Source organism: Lepisosteus platostomus, chromosome 1 (genome assembly GCF_059453375.1).
Source record: "Lepisosteus platostomus isolate fLepPlt1 chromosome 1, fLepPlt1.hap1, whole genome shotgun sequence".
NCBI lineage: Eukaryota > Metazoa > Chordata > Actinopteri > Semionotiformes > Lepisosteidae > Lepisosteus > Lepisosteus platostomus.
In genome coordinates, this window is record NC_142611.1 from 68,623,261 (window position 1) to 68,641,518 (window position 18,258).

The 18,258-nt window shown below is 46.1% G+C and overlaps 2 protein-coding genes across 5 annotated transcripts; one reads left to right on the plus strand and one right to left on the minus strand.

The window, feature by feature from the left end:
- Positions 1 to 8,906: 8,906 nt before the first annotated feature.
- On the plus strand, positions 8,907 to 11,358 carry LOC148678594 (endonuclease domain-containing 1 protein-like). Its single transcript, XM_088634555.1, has 2 exons — positions 8,907 to 9,344; positions 10,590 to 11,358. Exons 1-2 carry the CDS (start codon positions 9,045 to 9,047, stop codon positions 11,139 to 11,141), a joined length of 852 nt encoding a protein of 283 aa, XP_088490681.1. The 5' UTR covers positions 8,907 to 9,044; the 3' UTR covers positions 11,142 to 11,358.
- Positions 11,359 to 11,716: 358 nt separating this feature from the next.
- gtsf1 (gametocyte specific factor 1) lies at positions 11,717 to 18,148 on the minus strand. 4 transcript variants are annotated; one of them, XM_088634706.1, is made up of 8 exons: positions 17,937 to 18,148; positions 16,157 to 16,262; positions 15,340 to 15,449; positions 14,366 to 14,492; positions 13,482 to 13,565; positions 12,913 to 12,976; positions 12,329 to 12,396; positions 11,717 to 11,969 (listed from the first exon to the last, which is right to left on the minus strand). In XM_088634706.1, the coding sequence occupies exons 2-7, from the start codon at positions 16,233 to 16,235 to the stop codon at positions 12,330 to 12,332; spliced, it is 531 nt and encodes a 176-aa protein (XP_088490832.1). In that variant the 5' UTR covers positions 16,236 to 16,262; positions 17,937 to 18,148; the 3' UTR covers positions 11,717 to 11,969; position 12,329. The 4 variants fall into 4 exon arrangements, with proteins under 4 accessions (XP_088490832.1, XP_088490846.1, XP_088490824.1 ...); XM_088634720.1 differs by lacking the exon at positions 17,937 to 18,148 and adding an exon at positions 17,261 to 17,409 and having other exon boundaries at positions 13,482 to 13,562; XM_088634698.1 differs by lacking the exon at positions 17,937 to 18,148 and adding an exon at positions 17,261 to 17,409.
- Between the last annotated feature and the right edge of the window lie 110 nt (positions 18,149 to 18,258).

The window sequence follows — 18,258 nt, forward strand, 5'->3', positions numbered from 1 at the left end:
TGGCCACATCAAACTCAGCAGTTCCCAGCTTGTATCTATAGCTTATTTTTGCGACTGGTATGTAACACTCTGCACTGATGTAAATTAAAGGGCAACTGGCAGGTGTTTGTCAAGTCTTGAAATATTTTCCATTGTATTGTTAGGATGTGCTGCTGAAACTCATGTCCTTTTGCCACCTGGGACCGGATTGTCTCCATCAGTCTGTCACTTCATTGATATAATAATTCCCCGATTGGGCGCGTTTTCAAGTACTTCTCTTAAGAAAAGGCGAGAAGAGATCCTGGGATCAAGTTAGTTACTGACGTCCAGATGGAACAGATGAGAGAAATTACAGTCTACACCTGCTTCTTACGCCCTTAAAATGATATAAAAGCCTAAAACCACTGGATCAGAACATTTTTGGTTGGATGGAGCATACGTTTTGTTTTCTGGGAGTGGCAGGACCTCTTGTCCTGTCACTGGGCTCCCACCAAAGTTTGGATGCTTGGTATACTTGCATCCAAATACCCCCCTTCAACATCAGCCCTAGACCTGTCTTTCTTGTTTGATTATTAGAGCCTTAAAGGTCTGATGTTCCCAACCAGTCCTTTCTTTAGGAGACATCCCCTCTGACATCAAAGTTTGGCAGCTTGTCCTCGACACCCTCCATCCTTCACTAGAAGGAAGCAGCTCTGGTTCCAGCTTGGGAGGCCCCAGGGCAGTCACTGCATTGCAGATCCTTATCCAGCTCAGGAGATGAAATGGCCCTGAGCAGATACTGGAGATCAAAGAGTCACCAGTCCTTGCCCATGCACCTTCCACCCATGAACCAGCAACCCTATACACACTGCCTCACGGTTCCTAGGAATTGCAGAGAGGAACTGACATTCCCGTTCCTGTGTTCCTGCTCGGACTGGCACAGACTCAGATAACATGCTACTGCGACCAGGGACAGGTCTGGACAAGTGCCTGAAAACCCCATGCCACTCCCCATCAGAACAGTCCTCCAGCAGGCTACGATTGTTTTTCCAGCGTCTGCGTGGAATTCCGGAGCCAGATTAAAGGGGAAATAAAGGTCTGGCACCACTGGAAGGATGGAAATCCGAGGAGCATGTTGTTGTGTGTGCTGCCTGGAAAGAAACATGATGGGTGTTAAGGGTTATTTTCTCCTTTAATCAGTAAAAAACTCCCAAGCAGCTGGTGTGATAGTGGAAGAAAGATGACTTTAATCCACGCTGGAGATTAAAAGGGCACAATTTGCTACTACTCCCAGTCCCAGTGCCATAACCTCAAGTCATTTTGCAATGCTCTACTGTCCTTCCAGCCCGGACTGCGAAGGATATACAGACTGACATGCTGATGGCCTGCTCTCAGTGAAAGCACACACTCGGCTCAAACAGTGCAAGATCACTTTCCACATAAACAACATGATGGTAACGTACTTTTTTGGGGGGGGGGGTTCCCACCTCCAAATTTCAGTTCAGTTTCTTTGTCATGTGCACAAGTGCAATGAAATGCTTATTTGCATGTATGCTCCAAGACAAAGACATTAAAGGAATCACCAAAAACATAAACACAGAACAGCAGGAGCAGCGAGTTAAATCACATACAACTTCGAAAAACAGCGGTGTGAGCCAGTGAGAGGGGTAGAGTTCAGTAATCTGACAGCTTGTGGGAAGAAACTGTCTCTGAATCTGGAAGTTTGTGCCTTTATGCTCCTGTAACACTTACCAAAGGGAAGGGGGGAGAAAAATGAAAAACCAAGATGACTGGTATTCTTAGCGATACTTTCAGCCTTCCTGAGACAGCCAGTTGTAGAAATGTCCACAGTAGAGGGGTCTGTACTCCACTGATGGACTGGGCTGACCTGATCACCCCCTGTGACGCCTTCCAGTCAGACAGCGAGCTGCTGCCAGACCACACTGTAATCCCACACGTGAGCACACTCTCTCTACCTGCACTCTCACTTTAAATTTGGAATGAGCAGGTAACAGTCAACCCAAGGCACTTCTGCTACTAGCCTCATAAAAGCGCTAAAGGGAAAGAAAATTATTGGCGCATCCCTATCCAATATGTGGGACCCCAAGAGTCCGACAGTGCCTACAGCAGAGTTGGCTTCAGACAGAGGTCTGACACAGCTCTCCTCATTATCACTTGCCACCCACAGGTGCCCAGCATCCCAGCACAGCCACAGTTTAGCCCATCATGCAATGCAAATAGCTTTAGGGAACTTATGTGCTCGTCCACAGCTGGAAAAAGCCTATTCTTTATGTGGATGACTAAGAAAGAATATTACAGAAATCGGTATTCTCCCAAAGATCAAATAAACAATCGCCAATATCTGCCTTCTGATACATAGTGCATCAAACCCAACCACACCATTTAAGGGATCTGTGCTTAGCCTGCAAAAGAAATTGTAGTTCATCCAACTTCCACAAGCCAGTCTCCTGGCTGTTACCTCTTTACTACTCCATTGAAGATTTGCCTGGAGCAGAACAGCTGTATTTCCAAAAAAAAGGCCATTTCCTCGGGCAAGCAGCCACTAGCTTGCCCTACACATTGCTGAGTATCTATTGAGGCTTGACGTGCCATGGGGCTTTCTTATTGAAACCTAAATGTCACCTAAGCAGCACGTGGCCGAGAGCTGTTTTCCAGTCAGGCTTGCTGCAGTCTGAGCGTCACTGTTCAGGATAAATTGGTATAAAAGACATGATAATACTGCAACTCCCAGACTCCCACACCGGCCACAATACAGCATTGTGCGCCCCTGCCTGACCTTTAAAACTGCTCTTATCAACCGTTTCAGTGACATTTAAAAAACAAAAAAAATTACATTCCCCCCCCCCCCTTCCCCTGCTGCAGTTGCTCACTGGGCTCTCTGCAGTTCTCTTGCGATTTCTCCGTCCAAGTCAGCAGAGCTCGTGCTGCTGGCCGACTGGTCCTGCTCTGCGGGTCGGTCGGACGAGGGGAGTACGACAGGCCGAGACAGAGGCACCCTGAGGGGGTCTGCCTCTCCACTCCACGCACGTTTGAGAAGGCAAAGCAGAAGGTACCCTCCTGGTGCCGTGTGCTAGACGAGTACAAGCTACCCAGAGCAGAGACACAAGACAAAGACTTATAACACTATCATTTATTATTATTATTGCTTACACTTATATAGCGCTTTTCTGGACACTCCACTCAAAGCGCTTTACAGGTAATGGGGACTCCCCTCCACCACCACCAGTGTGCAGCCCCACCTGGATGACGTTCCAGTACTCTCCCCACACACCAGCTCTCAGTGGGGAGAAGAGCAGAGTGATGAAGCCAGTTCATAGATGGAGATTATTAGGAGGCCATGATTGGTAAGGACCAATGGGAAATTTGGCCAGGACACCGGGGTTACACCCCTACTCTTTTCGAGAAATGCCCTGGGAGTCTTAATGACCACAGAGAGTCGGGACCTCAGTTTTACATCTCATCCGAAGGACGGACATAAGAGACGAAATATTTAGAAATTGGTGACGTTGACGTAAATCACACCTTTAACAGCCCTTTATGGGAAGAAGGAGGCTGTCCCAGCAGCAGTAGCAGAGCGCACGACCTGCGTGAGGGTATTTGCATGGCTCACTGCCCCGCGAACACCAGGTTAAGAAAGGCATGAAAGAGAGTGTGATAAATGCATTCTTTTCTATGGCTAGTCTCCAAGTGAGCAGTGCTGGTCTCCATTATTTAACATGCTTCCATACTACAGCATAATAAAACAGAAGGCACAAATTAAGACTGGATCTCGTCAGGGACCTAGTACACCCTGCTAAAGGAACAGGGGCTTGTTTCTGTGCCTGCTGTGGGAGTCGCCAGGACACAGCGCTACAGAGAAACCCCTGCGTGCGCTTTCCTCGACCGCTGCTGGATAGCTCGAAAGCACGGCTTCTAACCTCACACCTCCTCCTCCTCCTCCTCCGTGACATCAGCTCACTGGGCTCCATCTAGGAGCAGCTCTTCGTTTTAATCAGAGGTCCCGGACTGTAATCTCAAACTGGAGAATACAAATCCCACCATGTGTTGATTAAAGGCAAATCCAATGACTGCAGAGACAGAGGTGAAAGCATCTGTGAAGCCCCTGCGCTGATATTGGCACTGCAAGTTTCCCCACTTAGAAGAAAACGGCGTCAGGGCTGCTCTCTGGTGATTGTGAAGTAGACAATGCTCTCGGTAACACAAGATAACACATCATTTTCTCATATTGAGGAGCTGTAGGATAGACTGTATTAAAGTGTTAAGTATTTAGTATTAAGGTAGCAAATTAAATGGAGAAAATGGACCGTTAATGTTTTTGTGAAGGTGATTTAATATGTTTGCAACTATACCCATTTTATTTTTTAGAATAATCCTTAAAGACCAGTTTATTATTTTGACATGAGTTTCATTAGAAGGTTTTTTAGGTACTACCTACTGCATTGATGCAGTGTAGGAAATGTGTTAAATCCACAATAGCCAATGCTTGACTGCTATTTTAATGAATTTATTTTTAAGACCCATCAATGTGTTAGCAGAACATTTTCCTTTTTTTAACAAATTCAATGACTTTTTCATGGAATAGGAGTACAGACTCACCATGTCCTGAGTGAACTTCAGACAGAGGAAGAACCTTCATCCCTACAGACCATCCATCCGTTTCTAACCACTTCTTCCAGGCCAGGGTCACTGGATTCCCAGCAAGCAAACGGCCGCAGGGCAGGATACACCCTGGACGCGATGCCAGTCCATCACAGCCCAGACACAGGCACACACACTCACACCAGGGCCAGCTTTCCCATCACGTGCCAGAGACCTCGAAATTCAAATGCACAAAACAGATGAAAGCCGTATGACAAGCATGTTAAGATAAGAAAAACACAGACTCATAATTGTTGGTTTTCTGTTGAAATAAAAAACAAAATTATATTGTAAACAGGCAAAAAGCTACATTCTAAGCTTTTGAAACCATGACAAGGGAATCTTGTGGAGTCAATTAATCGCCTTATACTGTAAAAAAAACACTGCTGCCTTAATTCTCTTTTTAAGTCAATCAGTTCAACATTACATAAGAATGTCAGTTTGCTTTCTCTGAAAACCACAGACTTTATTCTTTACCTTTTAGAATGACAAAGCCTAAATTACTGGGGACAGTACCCATCAGCAGCCTACACAAGGGCAAGGAAACGGGCTGACCTGACAGCAGACAGTGTGTGTTCCCATGGAAAGTGGGAGGACATGAAAAGTCAGGACATGTTTATCTTGAGCAAACTGAACTCCGGTGGAAAGAGGAAGCGAGGACATGTCTGGGTGAACCGAACAGTGGGGGGCGCTAGTAACAGTCTGAGAGAAATACTTGTGCAGCTTACACAGCAGGCAGCAGAGAGCACCAGTCGAAATGAGGACAACCTTCTCAAAAACACAGAGCAACCAAGGGCCTCACAACTCTTTCAACTTATATATAATAACAAATTACATATATATTTATTTAATCATATATATGATTAGACAAGACAAAACACCCTTTGTGTAGATCTTTAAGCAAGATGGTTGCTTTACCTTTTTTGGACACTGGTGGCTGTTTTTGATTTAGTCCCCATTTTACAGCATGGCCAAGCTTATTTTCCATCCACGTTTTAATTACGAGGATGTTTTGCTGGCACATCAAACAAATTGAGGCCATCTCCTCAAAACCCCCCACCAGATCCAGCTTCAGTGCCATCTACAGATCCATCGTTGTTCAGCACCCGAAGCTCTGCTCCTTGCAGATTTCATTAGGGTAGTACCGGATCTCCCCACCCTGTGGTGGCAAAACACCCATCCATTTCTGTCCTCGCCCACAAGCCCTGGTGTGTTTGCAAAACTGAACCACAAAGAAAAACTGAAATGAAACCAAACTGAAGTGAACTCTGGGAGCTGATATCTCCTCCCTCCCTCCTGTAGGGCAAGACTGAGCAAGAGATCCCAGAGCTCTGCTCAGCGGTGCTTTTCTCTCGGCTAGCTCGACTGAGACTGGTCTTCAAGCGAGGGGACAGACTGAGCGACGTGTGGGGCCACACAAAGACGAGCACCACGATCTGGTTCCATTTCAGGCGTTACTCGCTGCTGTTGGGTGTTAAGAGCACGAGCTGCACCAGGCACGCGTGTAGACAGACACACCGTATGGACTTAAAATAGTGAGATAAATTCAGTTTTGACTAGATGCTGCTGTTCCTTTGGAACGAGCTGCTGTGGAGTGGAAGCCCAGCTCTAATGTTGGTCTTTTTTTTTTTATTGAGGGCTACTTTTGGTTTATCATTCTGACGCGCGTCATGATGAACCCAGACCCCTACCTCCCTGCAGGATTTCAGTCCACAATCCTTCAGAGCAACCCAGCCTCATGTACTGTAGCTTCTGCCCAGCTCATGCACTCTCTCTGGTAACATTTCCTTAATGTAGATTAGGACTTAGAAGAGGTTGAGTGTACTGGTCAAGCCCTTTTTGGAATGGTTCAGATTAACATCCCTTTATCCCAGCTAGTTGAAATCCTGCCTAATCCAACACACAAGTCCCAGCAGCAGGTGAAGAAGTAACCAGGGCTGCCACCCAGCACCCCTTCTACCAGTTTACTGCTGTGCTACTATCTGCCTCCCCTCCGTGAGCACAGACTTACAAACGTCTGTCCAGGTGTGTTTGATATGTTCAAGCACCATGTCATCGGCAGGGCGCTCATACCTTTGCCCTTCAATCCATCACATGATCCACCTGAAGAGAGACGGATTCTTACCCAAACCGAAGCTTAAACAACCTTTTCACTGGAAATACATTCAAGTTCACCAGCACTCCTTCCACCTAGTTAGTGGCAGCAGCAAAGATATTTGAGCAAAATAACCGAGTTAAAGGGGAGCTGCAAGGCTATTTTTATATTTCGGGGTTAGAAAGAATCAGCATTGATGAGTGCATTTCAAACCACAATAAGAGTAAAATGTACACAGTAACTTGTAAAACCTCCAGTTTGCATCACAAAACAGGTTTAATGTTCAGGTCTGCACAGCGCCACGTTCTGAGATTCAGACAGCAAGCAGACTTGTGAATACATCCCTTTTAATCCAATAGAAATATTGCTTTCAATTTCGAGATGGTTTTGCCAACACATACTACTTGTTAACTCCACATGCTGATCACATTGGAACATTTCTGAGGTGAAATGTCTGCTGCACAACCTGTACTTAGTCACACGCACATCATATTACATTCTTCTTTACAGTGACTAGTGAGTAGGAAGGGCCGCATCGCATCGCAATTTGTGGGGACTCGAATGCGAGCTTGCGACAATATGTCAATTTACAGTACTTTCATAAAGTTCACAATTTTGTTCTTGATTTGAAATCTGTCATTTTTTTCCCCGTTATGTCAATGAATTTATTTTTTTAACCGAGATTTAATAACTAGTCTGAGAGACTGGGACTGCAGTTCCCCTTTCAGAGGGCTGGTGCTAACAGTTGTCCCTGCAGCTTGCACCCCATCAGAAACCAGCACTTTGTCTGGCACTCGAGCACAACGCTGATGGAGACACGTTCTGCTGCTTGAAGGAATGGCAGTGGTGTAGTTAACTGGGATTTCCTCTCGGATGAGTATCCTGTCAACCTTAAAAAAAAAAAAAGCCCTTTCTCACAGACAGTTCAGACACTTTTCACGGTCGGAGAAGTGTGCTGTGGCCAGCTTGATCTGTCTGGACTCCTGGGCCGCTGACAGAGGGTACAGAGTGCACGTCCTCCGAAACCAGTCTCATCTACAGGTCTCTGACCAGCCTGACCCCTTCGGGAATATTTATGAAGGAAAATGTTCAGGGGTCCAAAGCTCAACTGCAATCTTCGGGACAAGGGCTGTCTTGTCTCCCAGCTGTTAAAACCAGTCGATGGTAGCTGCTGAAGGAGACATATTGTATCCATCTTCCCTTCCATCTGCCAATCTACTGTCAGAAAGGCAATTACACCTGACGTTTTCTAAACATATAGTATCATGTCAGATCATGTAGCGATCTGTCCATTGGATTTCAATTATATTTCTGCTACTCCAGTCACCGCCCACACAGACTTACGGCTGGGGTTATTACCCATATATCAACACATTTCTGGTGGAAAAAAAAAACAACTTACAGTAGTAGCTTTTAACGTCTGGGGGAATACAGCTGGACACTGTGCGCACATCCATCATTAAAATAAAGTGTGACTCAATCTAGGCATGTGAAATTCTATTTAGAAGGGCACTTGTACATCACTTTTACTGCATTTGGGGGTGTTTGCCCACGCTGGGGTTGGAGTGGGCGTAGGGGTGCACCTTGCAGAAGACGCTTGTTCTCCCATTTCCGGCCTGTGTGGCTGCTCCGGGAAGCGTGTGCGTGGATGTGGTGAGCCGGCTGTATTTGTGCATGTGCGCCAGAGCGCAGTGTCCTTCTGGAGCGCAGCCTGCACAGCTCAGCTTGCACAGTCGCTGAGAGGCAGCCTTCACAGCTGCCACCTTGATTCCGCAGCCCGAGCCCTGACGGGCCCCGGAGGGACGGCCTCAAGCCCCTCGCGGGGCCTCACGCGCTGCAGTGCAATGCAGAATGACAGTGACAGGGGGCAGTGGTGACCCCCCCAGGCAGCCGGTACCCTTGGGTACTTCAGAACTGACGGCACTGGGAGCCCTGTGAGGATCTCTTACTCCCAGAACTGAAGCCCAACAAGCCAAGATACAAAGCGCAAGAGCTTTAACCAACGCTCATTGGCTTTCACTCTGGGCATGTAAGAGATGGATAGGTTAGCAGCAGGACACAGGCAAGGGCCTGCTGATAACTTAAGAGTATCTTCTCAACAGTACAAACTACACTTACCTATGGTACTATACTTCCCCTCTGTCATTATCCTGAACTGCTACAAAATACAGCTTATCAGTGAGAGAATAGCCAAAACAGAGATTCTGCAGTACCGGTCAAACTACAGTATTGCACACAGAAACCAATTAATCTTTCCCATTCAAATAAAGGCTTATCTATAGAGGCAGACAGCTCAAATGAAGAGCCTCACAGTCAGCTAGTGGGACAGAAGATGAAGCGGACGTTTCTAGCACTGCTTGCCTGCGCCGTGGCTGGCAGAGTCCCAGGGCGGGTTGTGCCAGCTTTCGCCACCAGCCCCTGCATAATCTTCTTCTACCTGGGCCAGGAGCCCCAGGGGTTCAGGCACAGCAACACCACTGCCAGGATATGTCAGATACTGGGCGGAGGACCACACTACGCTACCCTCTACGACCGGGAAAAACACATCCCCTTCTACTCGGCTTACATCATCCAGCTGCCCTGCTTCGGTGAAGCTTACTGGAAAACGGGAGAATGGTACATCGAACCGCAGGTAAAGTATTTACATCAGAGAAACTAAGACAGTAGCAGCTACACCTTCACTCTTTGGGTGCTAGTCTTGTACTTAAGAGAAATAGTACAGCAAAACTACAGATTAGCATGGTTTGTAAACATACTTTGCACAACCCTTAAAGTGAAGCCCTTTCAATCTACTATACTCAACCCTTCTTTTGTTAGTATTACACAGGACAAAACCCAGGATCACTTTTACTTTAGGGGTGATTGCCTTCAGTTTCTTGGGCGTGAAATACTTTTTAAATCTAGCCATGAATGTTGTAAAAGAGCAACACCTTGAAACTAATACAGACTGCAAAAGAAACTCATCAGGCTCGGTTTACAGACCCAGAACATGTAGTGTGGATAATACACAAACCCGCTTCACTAGCACACAAAAGGTGTGCAGCAGAAACAAATCTGTTGGAGGTGGAAGGTGATGTCCACCTTTATTTAAAAAAACAGCACAAGTTTATTTATACATTTAAGTTTCAAAGGCTGTTGTTCCACGTACACTTTGAAAGACGACAGGTTTATTCCATGCTGAAATTAAGAAAATGTTTCGGCCTTCTTCAGGTGTGAAGAATACAAGGCAGTAAGCAAAGGTAATGGAGCAGGAGAACAAAGGGTGGGAGAGAGGAAGAGTGAGAGGTGGGAGCAGGGGGACAGAAAGAGAGGCCAATGAAGAGGTATGAAAACAGGGTAGGTGTAGAGAGGTATGAAATGAAACCTCAAATGAATGGAGAAAATGTAGACTTATCAGTGAGAGAAGGGGGAAGGTGTGATCCTAGCTGTAGGATAATTTGGGTTGCTGTAGCTTGGGAATGTATGAGGTCTGAAAACTGTCTTTGAGAACACAGAGGGAGAGATTAGAGTGGTCATGGCTGTCAGAGGTGAAATGAGAAACAATGGGCTTGGAGAGATTTTTAATCTTCACAGCCCTGCCGTGTTCTGTGAAGTCTCCTTCCGGTTTCTAAAAAATATAGATGGCTGGGCATTTACGGCAAGAGATACAGTAAATAAGGTTGCTGGAGGTACAAGATGCCATCTGGGTGATCCAGAATTGTCCGGAGGGGCCTCGAATGAGTGTGGTGTTAGATGTGTAAGACTATTTTCAGTGTACACCCTAACCTATGGTTTCCATAGATCATGCAGGTGTACAGCAGTGGTCTGTACTCAGGCCTGCCCATGTTAGGGCAAGTACATTACTGTACACACCACTAAAACCATTACTCTGTCACAGCTCGTCGATGTCACTTGGCCAATTCAGATGCAGACCATGAACGAGACCTTCCAGCTCACGTCCACACCGACGACCAGAGCAGCTTTCAAGAAGCAGGTGCGAGAGAGCCAGGCCACGGACAACGATTACGCATGGCTGGGCTATTACCGCCAACGCCTGCACCCCAACTACCTGCAGGGGAGCAGCGGGCCGCTGGCCACCTTCGCCCTCACCGCCCAGGCGCCCATGTACCACAGCTTCAACCGCAACGTCTGGTTCCTCAACCACGTGACCATGGTGCACGCGAAGACGACCAGCAACTGCACTGCCCCCACAGACGTCTATGTGGTCGCCGGGGTCGTGCCCGAGCAGGGGGTCGGCGCAAGGGTCAGCCGGCCGGCCTTTGTGTGGACGGCCATGTGCTGTGCCGGCAGGAGCTACTCCATTGCTTTCTTCGGGGAGGGGGACCCCCTGGAGCCCACCATTGTCGAAGTGGAAGTGAGCACCCTCGAGAGCCGGCTCAGCCATCACTACACGGGGAGGGTGACTATATTTCCTGGAGGGTGCAGCTAATACCAGCCAGCCAGTTTTAAAAGGCTTGCTTGCACTGCTACAAATGCTTTTGCACCCCCCCAAAAAAAAAACAAAAAAAAACATGGTGATGTGCAACACTCATGCCTTGGCAGCTCAAGGGGTGGCATGGAATAGCATTACATTAGCAGTCCTGTGGTAGGTCACCTTCAAGGTGAGAGAGTTTCCATTGCAATAGGTTGGAAAACATGAATAAAGTGAACCAATAAAAAAAAACAAAAACAGTCTCCACTCAATTAGCACTCAGACTACCTCTTAACACTTATAGAGGTGTGATGGTAGCATGCCATTGGCACACTTTTTGGCTCGGTTATTAAACTCAAGAGCCTTCCTTTTTCTGGTTTTCCCCTTACCAGCACTTTTCCTCTTACCGGTGTACTCAAGCCCAAGATGTATTAAGATGCAGGTTGGAACAAGATTTACAACTGCATTCCTTTTTAAGGATGCAAAACTAGCAATCAAGTCCTTAACGGGCTTAATGAGTCACCCTACACATTCCCCCGTCCTAAGGTTAGCCCATTATAAGCAGTAGCTCTAGGAATATCAATGATCATGCATTAAAGGCAAATCAGGTTATTTTTATTCAAGTAAAAATCACTACAGAAAGAGCACATACTCCACTGGCTTCGCATGCAGCTAAAATCTCAGAGTTAAACTAAAAAGGGGAACCAATTTAACAGCTATGATTGTTTTTCCCAAAAGGCAGGACACTGCCTTTAAAACATTTGTGTGCATTCCCTGGAGAAATAAAAAATTTAAAAAAAAGTAAAAAGTTAAAAGTGTAGAATCAGTGTCCTCACAAGGCCAGTCCTGGGGAGAAATAAAAACATGTAAGCAAACTGCATTTTGCAGAGAGAATGGCCCTATATAGAATTGGGCAACTTTTTTTTTTTTTTTTTTAAATGGAAGACATCTCAAAGCACAATAGAGGTTTGCAAACCAAGATGGTAGTGGATTCAAAGTGGCCAAACATGTAGAACGGACCAAGAGGGATGAGGGTAGTGTTCATTACAGTTACTGGTCAGGGGCTTACAGGCTATGTGGATAACCCAACTCTGCACCGCTGCTTATTACAATGTTAAAAGGATTTAAAAAAAAAAAAGTAGTACAAGACATGGTTTCCCTCACATATAAAACCAAGCAGGAAAACAAGTCAAATTTTGGATTACCTTACTTTCTCCAAGGAAGCGTCCTGGGAGCTCGGAGCCCAGGAGGGATGCAGGTGCTGGAATCAGATCTGGAGTGCAGGAAACCGGACTTACTGTCCTAGACCAATGCCAACTCCAGAACTAACAAGTGACAGACTGCGGGGGTGGGGTTAAAAAGCATGCTAGGGTTCTTCACTGGACTGGGAGGTCCATTCCACTCCTATGCTCTTTACAGCTTCTGAATGTAGATGGTCACACAACTAAAGTGCCATTACTTCTCATCCAACTAAAGCAGTATTTTTACTGGTCCATAAACACCCATCACTGAAGGGCACAGTGCATTTTACAGTTTAACTTAAAACTTTGTCAGACTTGTCCTCTTTGGCAGCTGAAATTTAACATTACTAGTTTAGATACTAGCAAGTTAGGAAAACGTTAAGAATTTCTTTCAAAAGAAAGAAATTGACGACCTTCTTTGAGCCACCCAGTCATATCACAACTTCAGGGAGTCAAAGCAATTGTCAAGAATCATTATGGACTCCAACATGGCAAAGGGCTCTTGCAGATCTTCACACCCAGGCTGCATCACGGATAGTTAGACTTACTTGACTTCCTTTGAACCAGATGCTGATGCTCCCCAGATAAAGGTCTCCTGCTGCTCATCAAGCTCTGAAACACAAGGATAGTCAGATGTCAAAGGCGGTCTACTATACACTATCTCGGATCGCTATCCTTTCACACATCCAGAACTAGACAAGACTAGAGTGACTGAATTGCCTCAGGCTGGAAAATGCCAAGTCGTTAACATCTTGGGAGTTCACAGGTCAACAATCTTCAATACTACAAGTGTTCAGGGTCCACTATGCCAGTACTTAATTCACCCTTATTCACAGAGATCAGTAACAGGACACTCGCAACTGCATTTTTAGGACCTTCCCAAGATACGGATTTGAAATTAAGCCTTAGTGCTGGCTATTTCTACACCAAGCATCTCAATATTCTCCCCCCCAAACCAAATGACAGAAATAGTTTTGTAGCACACCCATTAATGTTTGAAGGCCAATTGGGACCTAACAGGTCATGGAGTTCTCCAGGTTCAAGGCTTTCAAGCCCAGTTTACACATCTTAACATATACTGTACATGCAAAAAAAAAAAAAGGGTTTGTCTAGCTACCTTCCTCCCAGTTCTCCTCGCTTTCAGGTGGCTGCCAGGAGCTCACAGGAACTTTCAGCTTGCTTGGCACTTCAGTGTGGTCTGCTTGGAAGACGTTGTGGAGCTTAGCCCAGATTGAGTCTCACTTGCCACAAATATTAAGCCATAAGGCCAATGCTGAGGAAAAATCAGCCCTGTGATATACAGGTCTAATACAATTAGAGAGCAAATCAGTGCAGCGTATTCTAGACAAGTTTAAGACGCACTGAAATGGCTTGCCAAGTGTTTGTTAAACTAATTTCTAATGGGAAATTAGTTCATGCTAGTTAAGGGTTCAAGCAGGCAGCTGCTGTGGACCAGAAGGTCTGGACGCCATGTTATAAAAAGCACAATGCTACAACCGAGAGCTCGAAAGAGGGTTCACTAGATTCTTTCAAGATCCAGCAGTACTTCCTACAATTTAAAGGAGCATTAAGTGTCAATCAGATTGAAGATCATTCAGGGAGGCTGGATACAAGGGCCAAGTTTAAGATCTGGAGTGCTTTATCCAATGAGGCTGATGAAAGTAGTGCATTCCCTTTTATGAACATCTTGCATCAAAGGAGGGAGGGACTGGAACAAACTGTCTAGTCATACTTAAAAGGGATCCGATTCATGAGAATCGGATTTCACCTGACTAGTTCCCCGACCCTCCCTATACAGCCTCTGCAATAAATGTTTCTGATGAGCAATGAAAAATATGGACCTCTTAATCTCAGAATATAAGGGGTTATAAATGAGAAGACCATCCAGCCCCTCTAGCCTACCCATTAGTAACCAATGAATCAAATAATTGCATCTAGCCATTTCTTGAAAGAAACTGGGATCCTGTAGGTATTTAACTTTTCAACACTCCCTCAACTTACGATCATCCAGATTAACAGTGCGCCCATCAGTACAGTTGGAAATGTGGTGGGCAAGCTCGTTTGGTAGGAGCAAGTGCTGAGCATTGAAAGGACAGGTCTTCAGCTTACTGGCTAGCTCTGGGTGGTTCTGGGGAAAAAAGTCAAGGCAGAGTTAAAGCCCACCAATAATGCTCACTGCTTTTGAGTAAAAGCAGTCACTGCAAGCATGAGCCCAAAAGTACAACCCTAAAGCTGATAAGACAGCTCTCACAAAAGCCACTGCACAGTGTGCAGAATCAGTGTGCTGGTTACAGAAAGCTTCAGAGCAGAAGTACCACTGCACTTTCAAGACAATAAGGACCTGGCCACTGGGACTACAGGCATGAATAAAGGGAAGCCTGGAGATTTCCCTGTAGAATGCAACTCATTTAATAAGACATGGTAGATGTTGCAATTCCTTTAACTTCCACAAGCCACAGCACAGGGAGGCACTCTGGAGAAAAGCAGGGTTGTACAGGAGTCTTTGAGCCTGCCTGGCTATTTAAACGAGATGTAAAAGGCCTGTAAATGGTGTTGCATAAATGCATCACACCGAGCAGAAAACACTCTGGCCCAGATACCCACAGATACAGCCAGTCACAAGGCTCATGTTAAAAGAGCAATGCATTCAGACATTTAAGAGGAGTGTCCTACTCTAAATGCTGCCTGGCAACTGAATTTCAGGACCCATGATGAAGAGGACGAGGAGAAAACTGATCATTTTCAAGTCTCACACCAACGAGCTCTAACAGAAGCAGTGGTCATAAGTCTGCCATCATCCGATGGTATGCGACACCAGTAGCTAATGAGGACGCCAGGATAAACATGATTGATGTTCTGGAGTGAGGAGCAGCAGGGGTGCAATTCAGTCATGCAATTAAGTGCAAAGTACAGCACTTTAAACGGTTCTGGGGGTGATCAAGCTTTAACACAGCCAACAGCACCCAGAAACCCACCTTCCTGCACTTGTTAAAGTGGTAGGGGACGCGGCAGGCCCGGATCCAGTGATTCTTGTCATAGGGACACTGGACAAGCTTGTCAGGATCGGCAGTATCGGCACCGTCAACTAAGAGGAAAAAGAGTCATTCAGAACAAAGGCAAGGCAAGTCCTAGCTACAGATACTGGGGCTTCTGCCATCTAAAAAGAAGGCAGCCTTGAAGTGACCAGCAGCCACATCACCCTGCAACTCAACTGGGAGCCCACTGAAGCCAAGTAGGGTTGAGCTTGGCCAGTACCTGGATGGGAGAGCTCCTGGGGAGGAACTAAGGTTGCTGCTGGAAGAGGTGTTAGTGGAGCCAGTAGGTGGTGCTCACCCTGCATGGGCCCTAATGCCACAGTAAAGTGATGGGGACGCTATACTGTACGAGACAAAACAGAGGTCCTGAATCACAGAGGTCCTTAAAAACCCCACGTAGTTTCTCAAAGAGTAGGGGTGCTATGGCCAGGACACCTGGGCATTTCCTCCCCCAGTCCTCAACAGTAATGGTCTCCTAATAACTGGCTTCACTCTGTTCTCCTCCCCACTAATAGCTGATGTGTGGTGGATGTACCAATACACTGTGGCTGGCATCACATCAGCCAGGGGGACTGCACACTGGTGGTGGTAAAGATCTTTGAGTGGAGTTCCCAGAAAAGCACTATACAAGTACAAGGGAATTACTGAAATGACATGTCACCTCCCCATAGCACACTGTGAATTAAATGGCAATAAAGGAAGTCTTCAAGGACACATCACCCCAGGAGCTGGGCCCAAACCAGCAGAACCACTGCACCTCGCCCACAGTCGTTGATTGAGTCAGCAGGTCCCATCCCCCCCGAGCAGGAAGGTCCGTTGTTCCAATGGGCCGACATGTCTTGGAGCGTCTCGGGGTCAGTCACCTGCCAGTACCAGAATTTAACACCTAAACAGAAGCTGATAAGGGCAAGAGACAGAAAGCCTGCTCAACAACACCTGCAGCACATGCACACAGCATACTGGTAACCAGAGGACAACACTGGTTTTTAAGTCTCGGGTTCTGGCAAAAAAAAACTCGGAACAGACTTCCAGAATGTTACCAGAGGCTCTATTTCAAGAACAATGAATTCCTACTTTTAATAAGGCATGAAGCCTAACAGTGCCGGGTTTCAGAACACAGCAGATGCCTGCGACGTTAACAGCTGTGCGAGTGTATAACGTACACTTACAAGTCTTTAATCACCAGTCAGTGGCTGGAATAAGCATGGTGAGGAGATTCTTAAATGCAACCGGCCTGGCTTATTAAACCAAAATCAAGTACAAGTACCTGAAAACGCATAGTTTGGGTTCCCTAGTTCTTACGCGGAGCAGAAGACCTCGACAGGTTGGGAGAACTCCAGGAAGATGTTCGCATGACAAACCGCAGGAGCGAGGGTTAACACAGGTACCCGTTTTCCAAACGGACGTAAAAGCCGAATTTGGGTCGCATTAACCCCTCGGCTGTCCCTGCAGGCCTGAACTAGCCCAACACTGGGCGAACCCGCTGAACACTAGATGTACAAATGGGCAAGAAAGTATTTACAGCTACAAAATTGTTACGTTGCAATGTTGAACCATTTTGAGCCACGTTTATCTGTCAATAGGCTATGCAGTACCCAGAACCCTGATCCACAAGGTAATAGGCTTCATAACCCCACTTAAATTATAAAGTGACATAGCAAAGTGCGTAAAAAAAAGGATTACTTTAAAAAAAATCATTTGGTATAAAAACGAGTTAACGGTTTCGGTAACACGCAGGAAACATCACTCAACGGCCGAGCAAGAAGAAAAATGAAATAATTTCCTGACATAATATAAATATTACTTTAACATGTAAATGTTGAATTACCGTCAATGTTTAAAAGACAAATCCCATACTTACGGTTCAGCCACGCCGCAAAACAAGATTTCGCGCAGCTACCTTCTACTGTTCTGGCAGCCCGCGTCCACTCAAATTTAAAGGGCTCAGAAGCTACGTCATCACTCGGGGCCTTCCAAACAGCCCAATTGGCCTGCTCGGTTACAAGCCCCTCCCCTTATACCAGTGCCCCGCTGTTCCGGGTTTGCGCATGTACTAAACTCAAATTACGCGTTCAAGTAATAGGTTTATTCCATGCTGAAAAAAAGAAGAAAGAGAACACAACGTTTCGGCCGTGGAGCCTTCTTCAGGTGTGAGAAAGACAGGGCAGTAGGCAAAGGTAAAGTAGCGGGAGAACAAAGGTTGGGAGGGAGGAGGAGTGAGAGGCGGCCCTGTCTCTCTCACACCTGAAGAAGGCTCCACGGCCGAAACGTTGTGTTCTCTTTCTTCTTTTTTTCAGCATGGAATAAACCTATTTGTTCCTTTGCAGCCTACGCATGCTGACGCAGCTACCCACCTCAAATTATGCGTTGTTTGTTTAAGTGACAAGAGTTCAGTACCAAGTGTGTAATATGCAGTGGCACCTTACACCTTAACCTAAAGTTAACGGTTAACAGTACTTGTGCAGCTGTATTGACTAAGGTCAAGCCAACAGGGTGTATAGTTAGTATTATAATATAAACACTATATTAATACTTACGGATTAGGTGTGATTGACGATTAGTTCGTAGGATCATTAAATATAAGGGTAATTGATGCTTTAATCTGATGCTTTAACTGCTGTTCGTGGGGGATCCCCGAGTCCTGGTTTCAGCTCCAAGTTCCTAATTACGGGTTAATTGATTTCAGCTCTGCATTTTGGACATAGTCGTTAATTTGCTTTCAGCTCTTAAAAGGCCGAGTGAAATTTGTAAATTATACTAACCCTGTACCGGGCGGCCCTCATGCGGGTGCGCACACCCAGCTAGACGTCGGCAGAAGGACTTTATGGGCCGTTTGATACAGTATCATTTACACCTGTG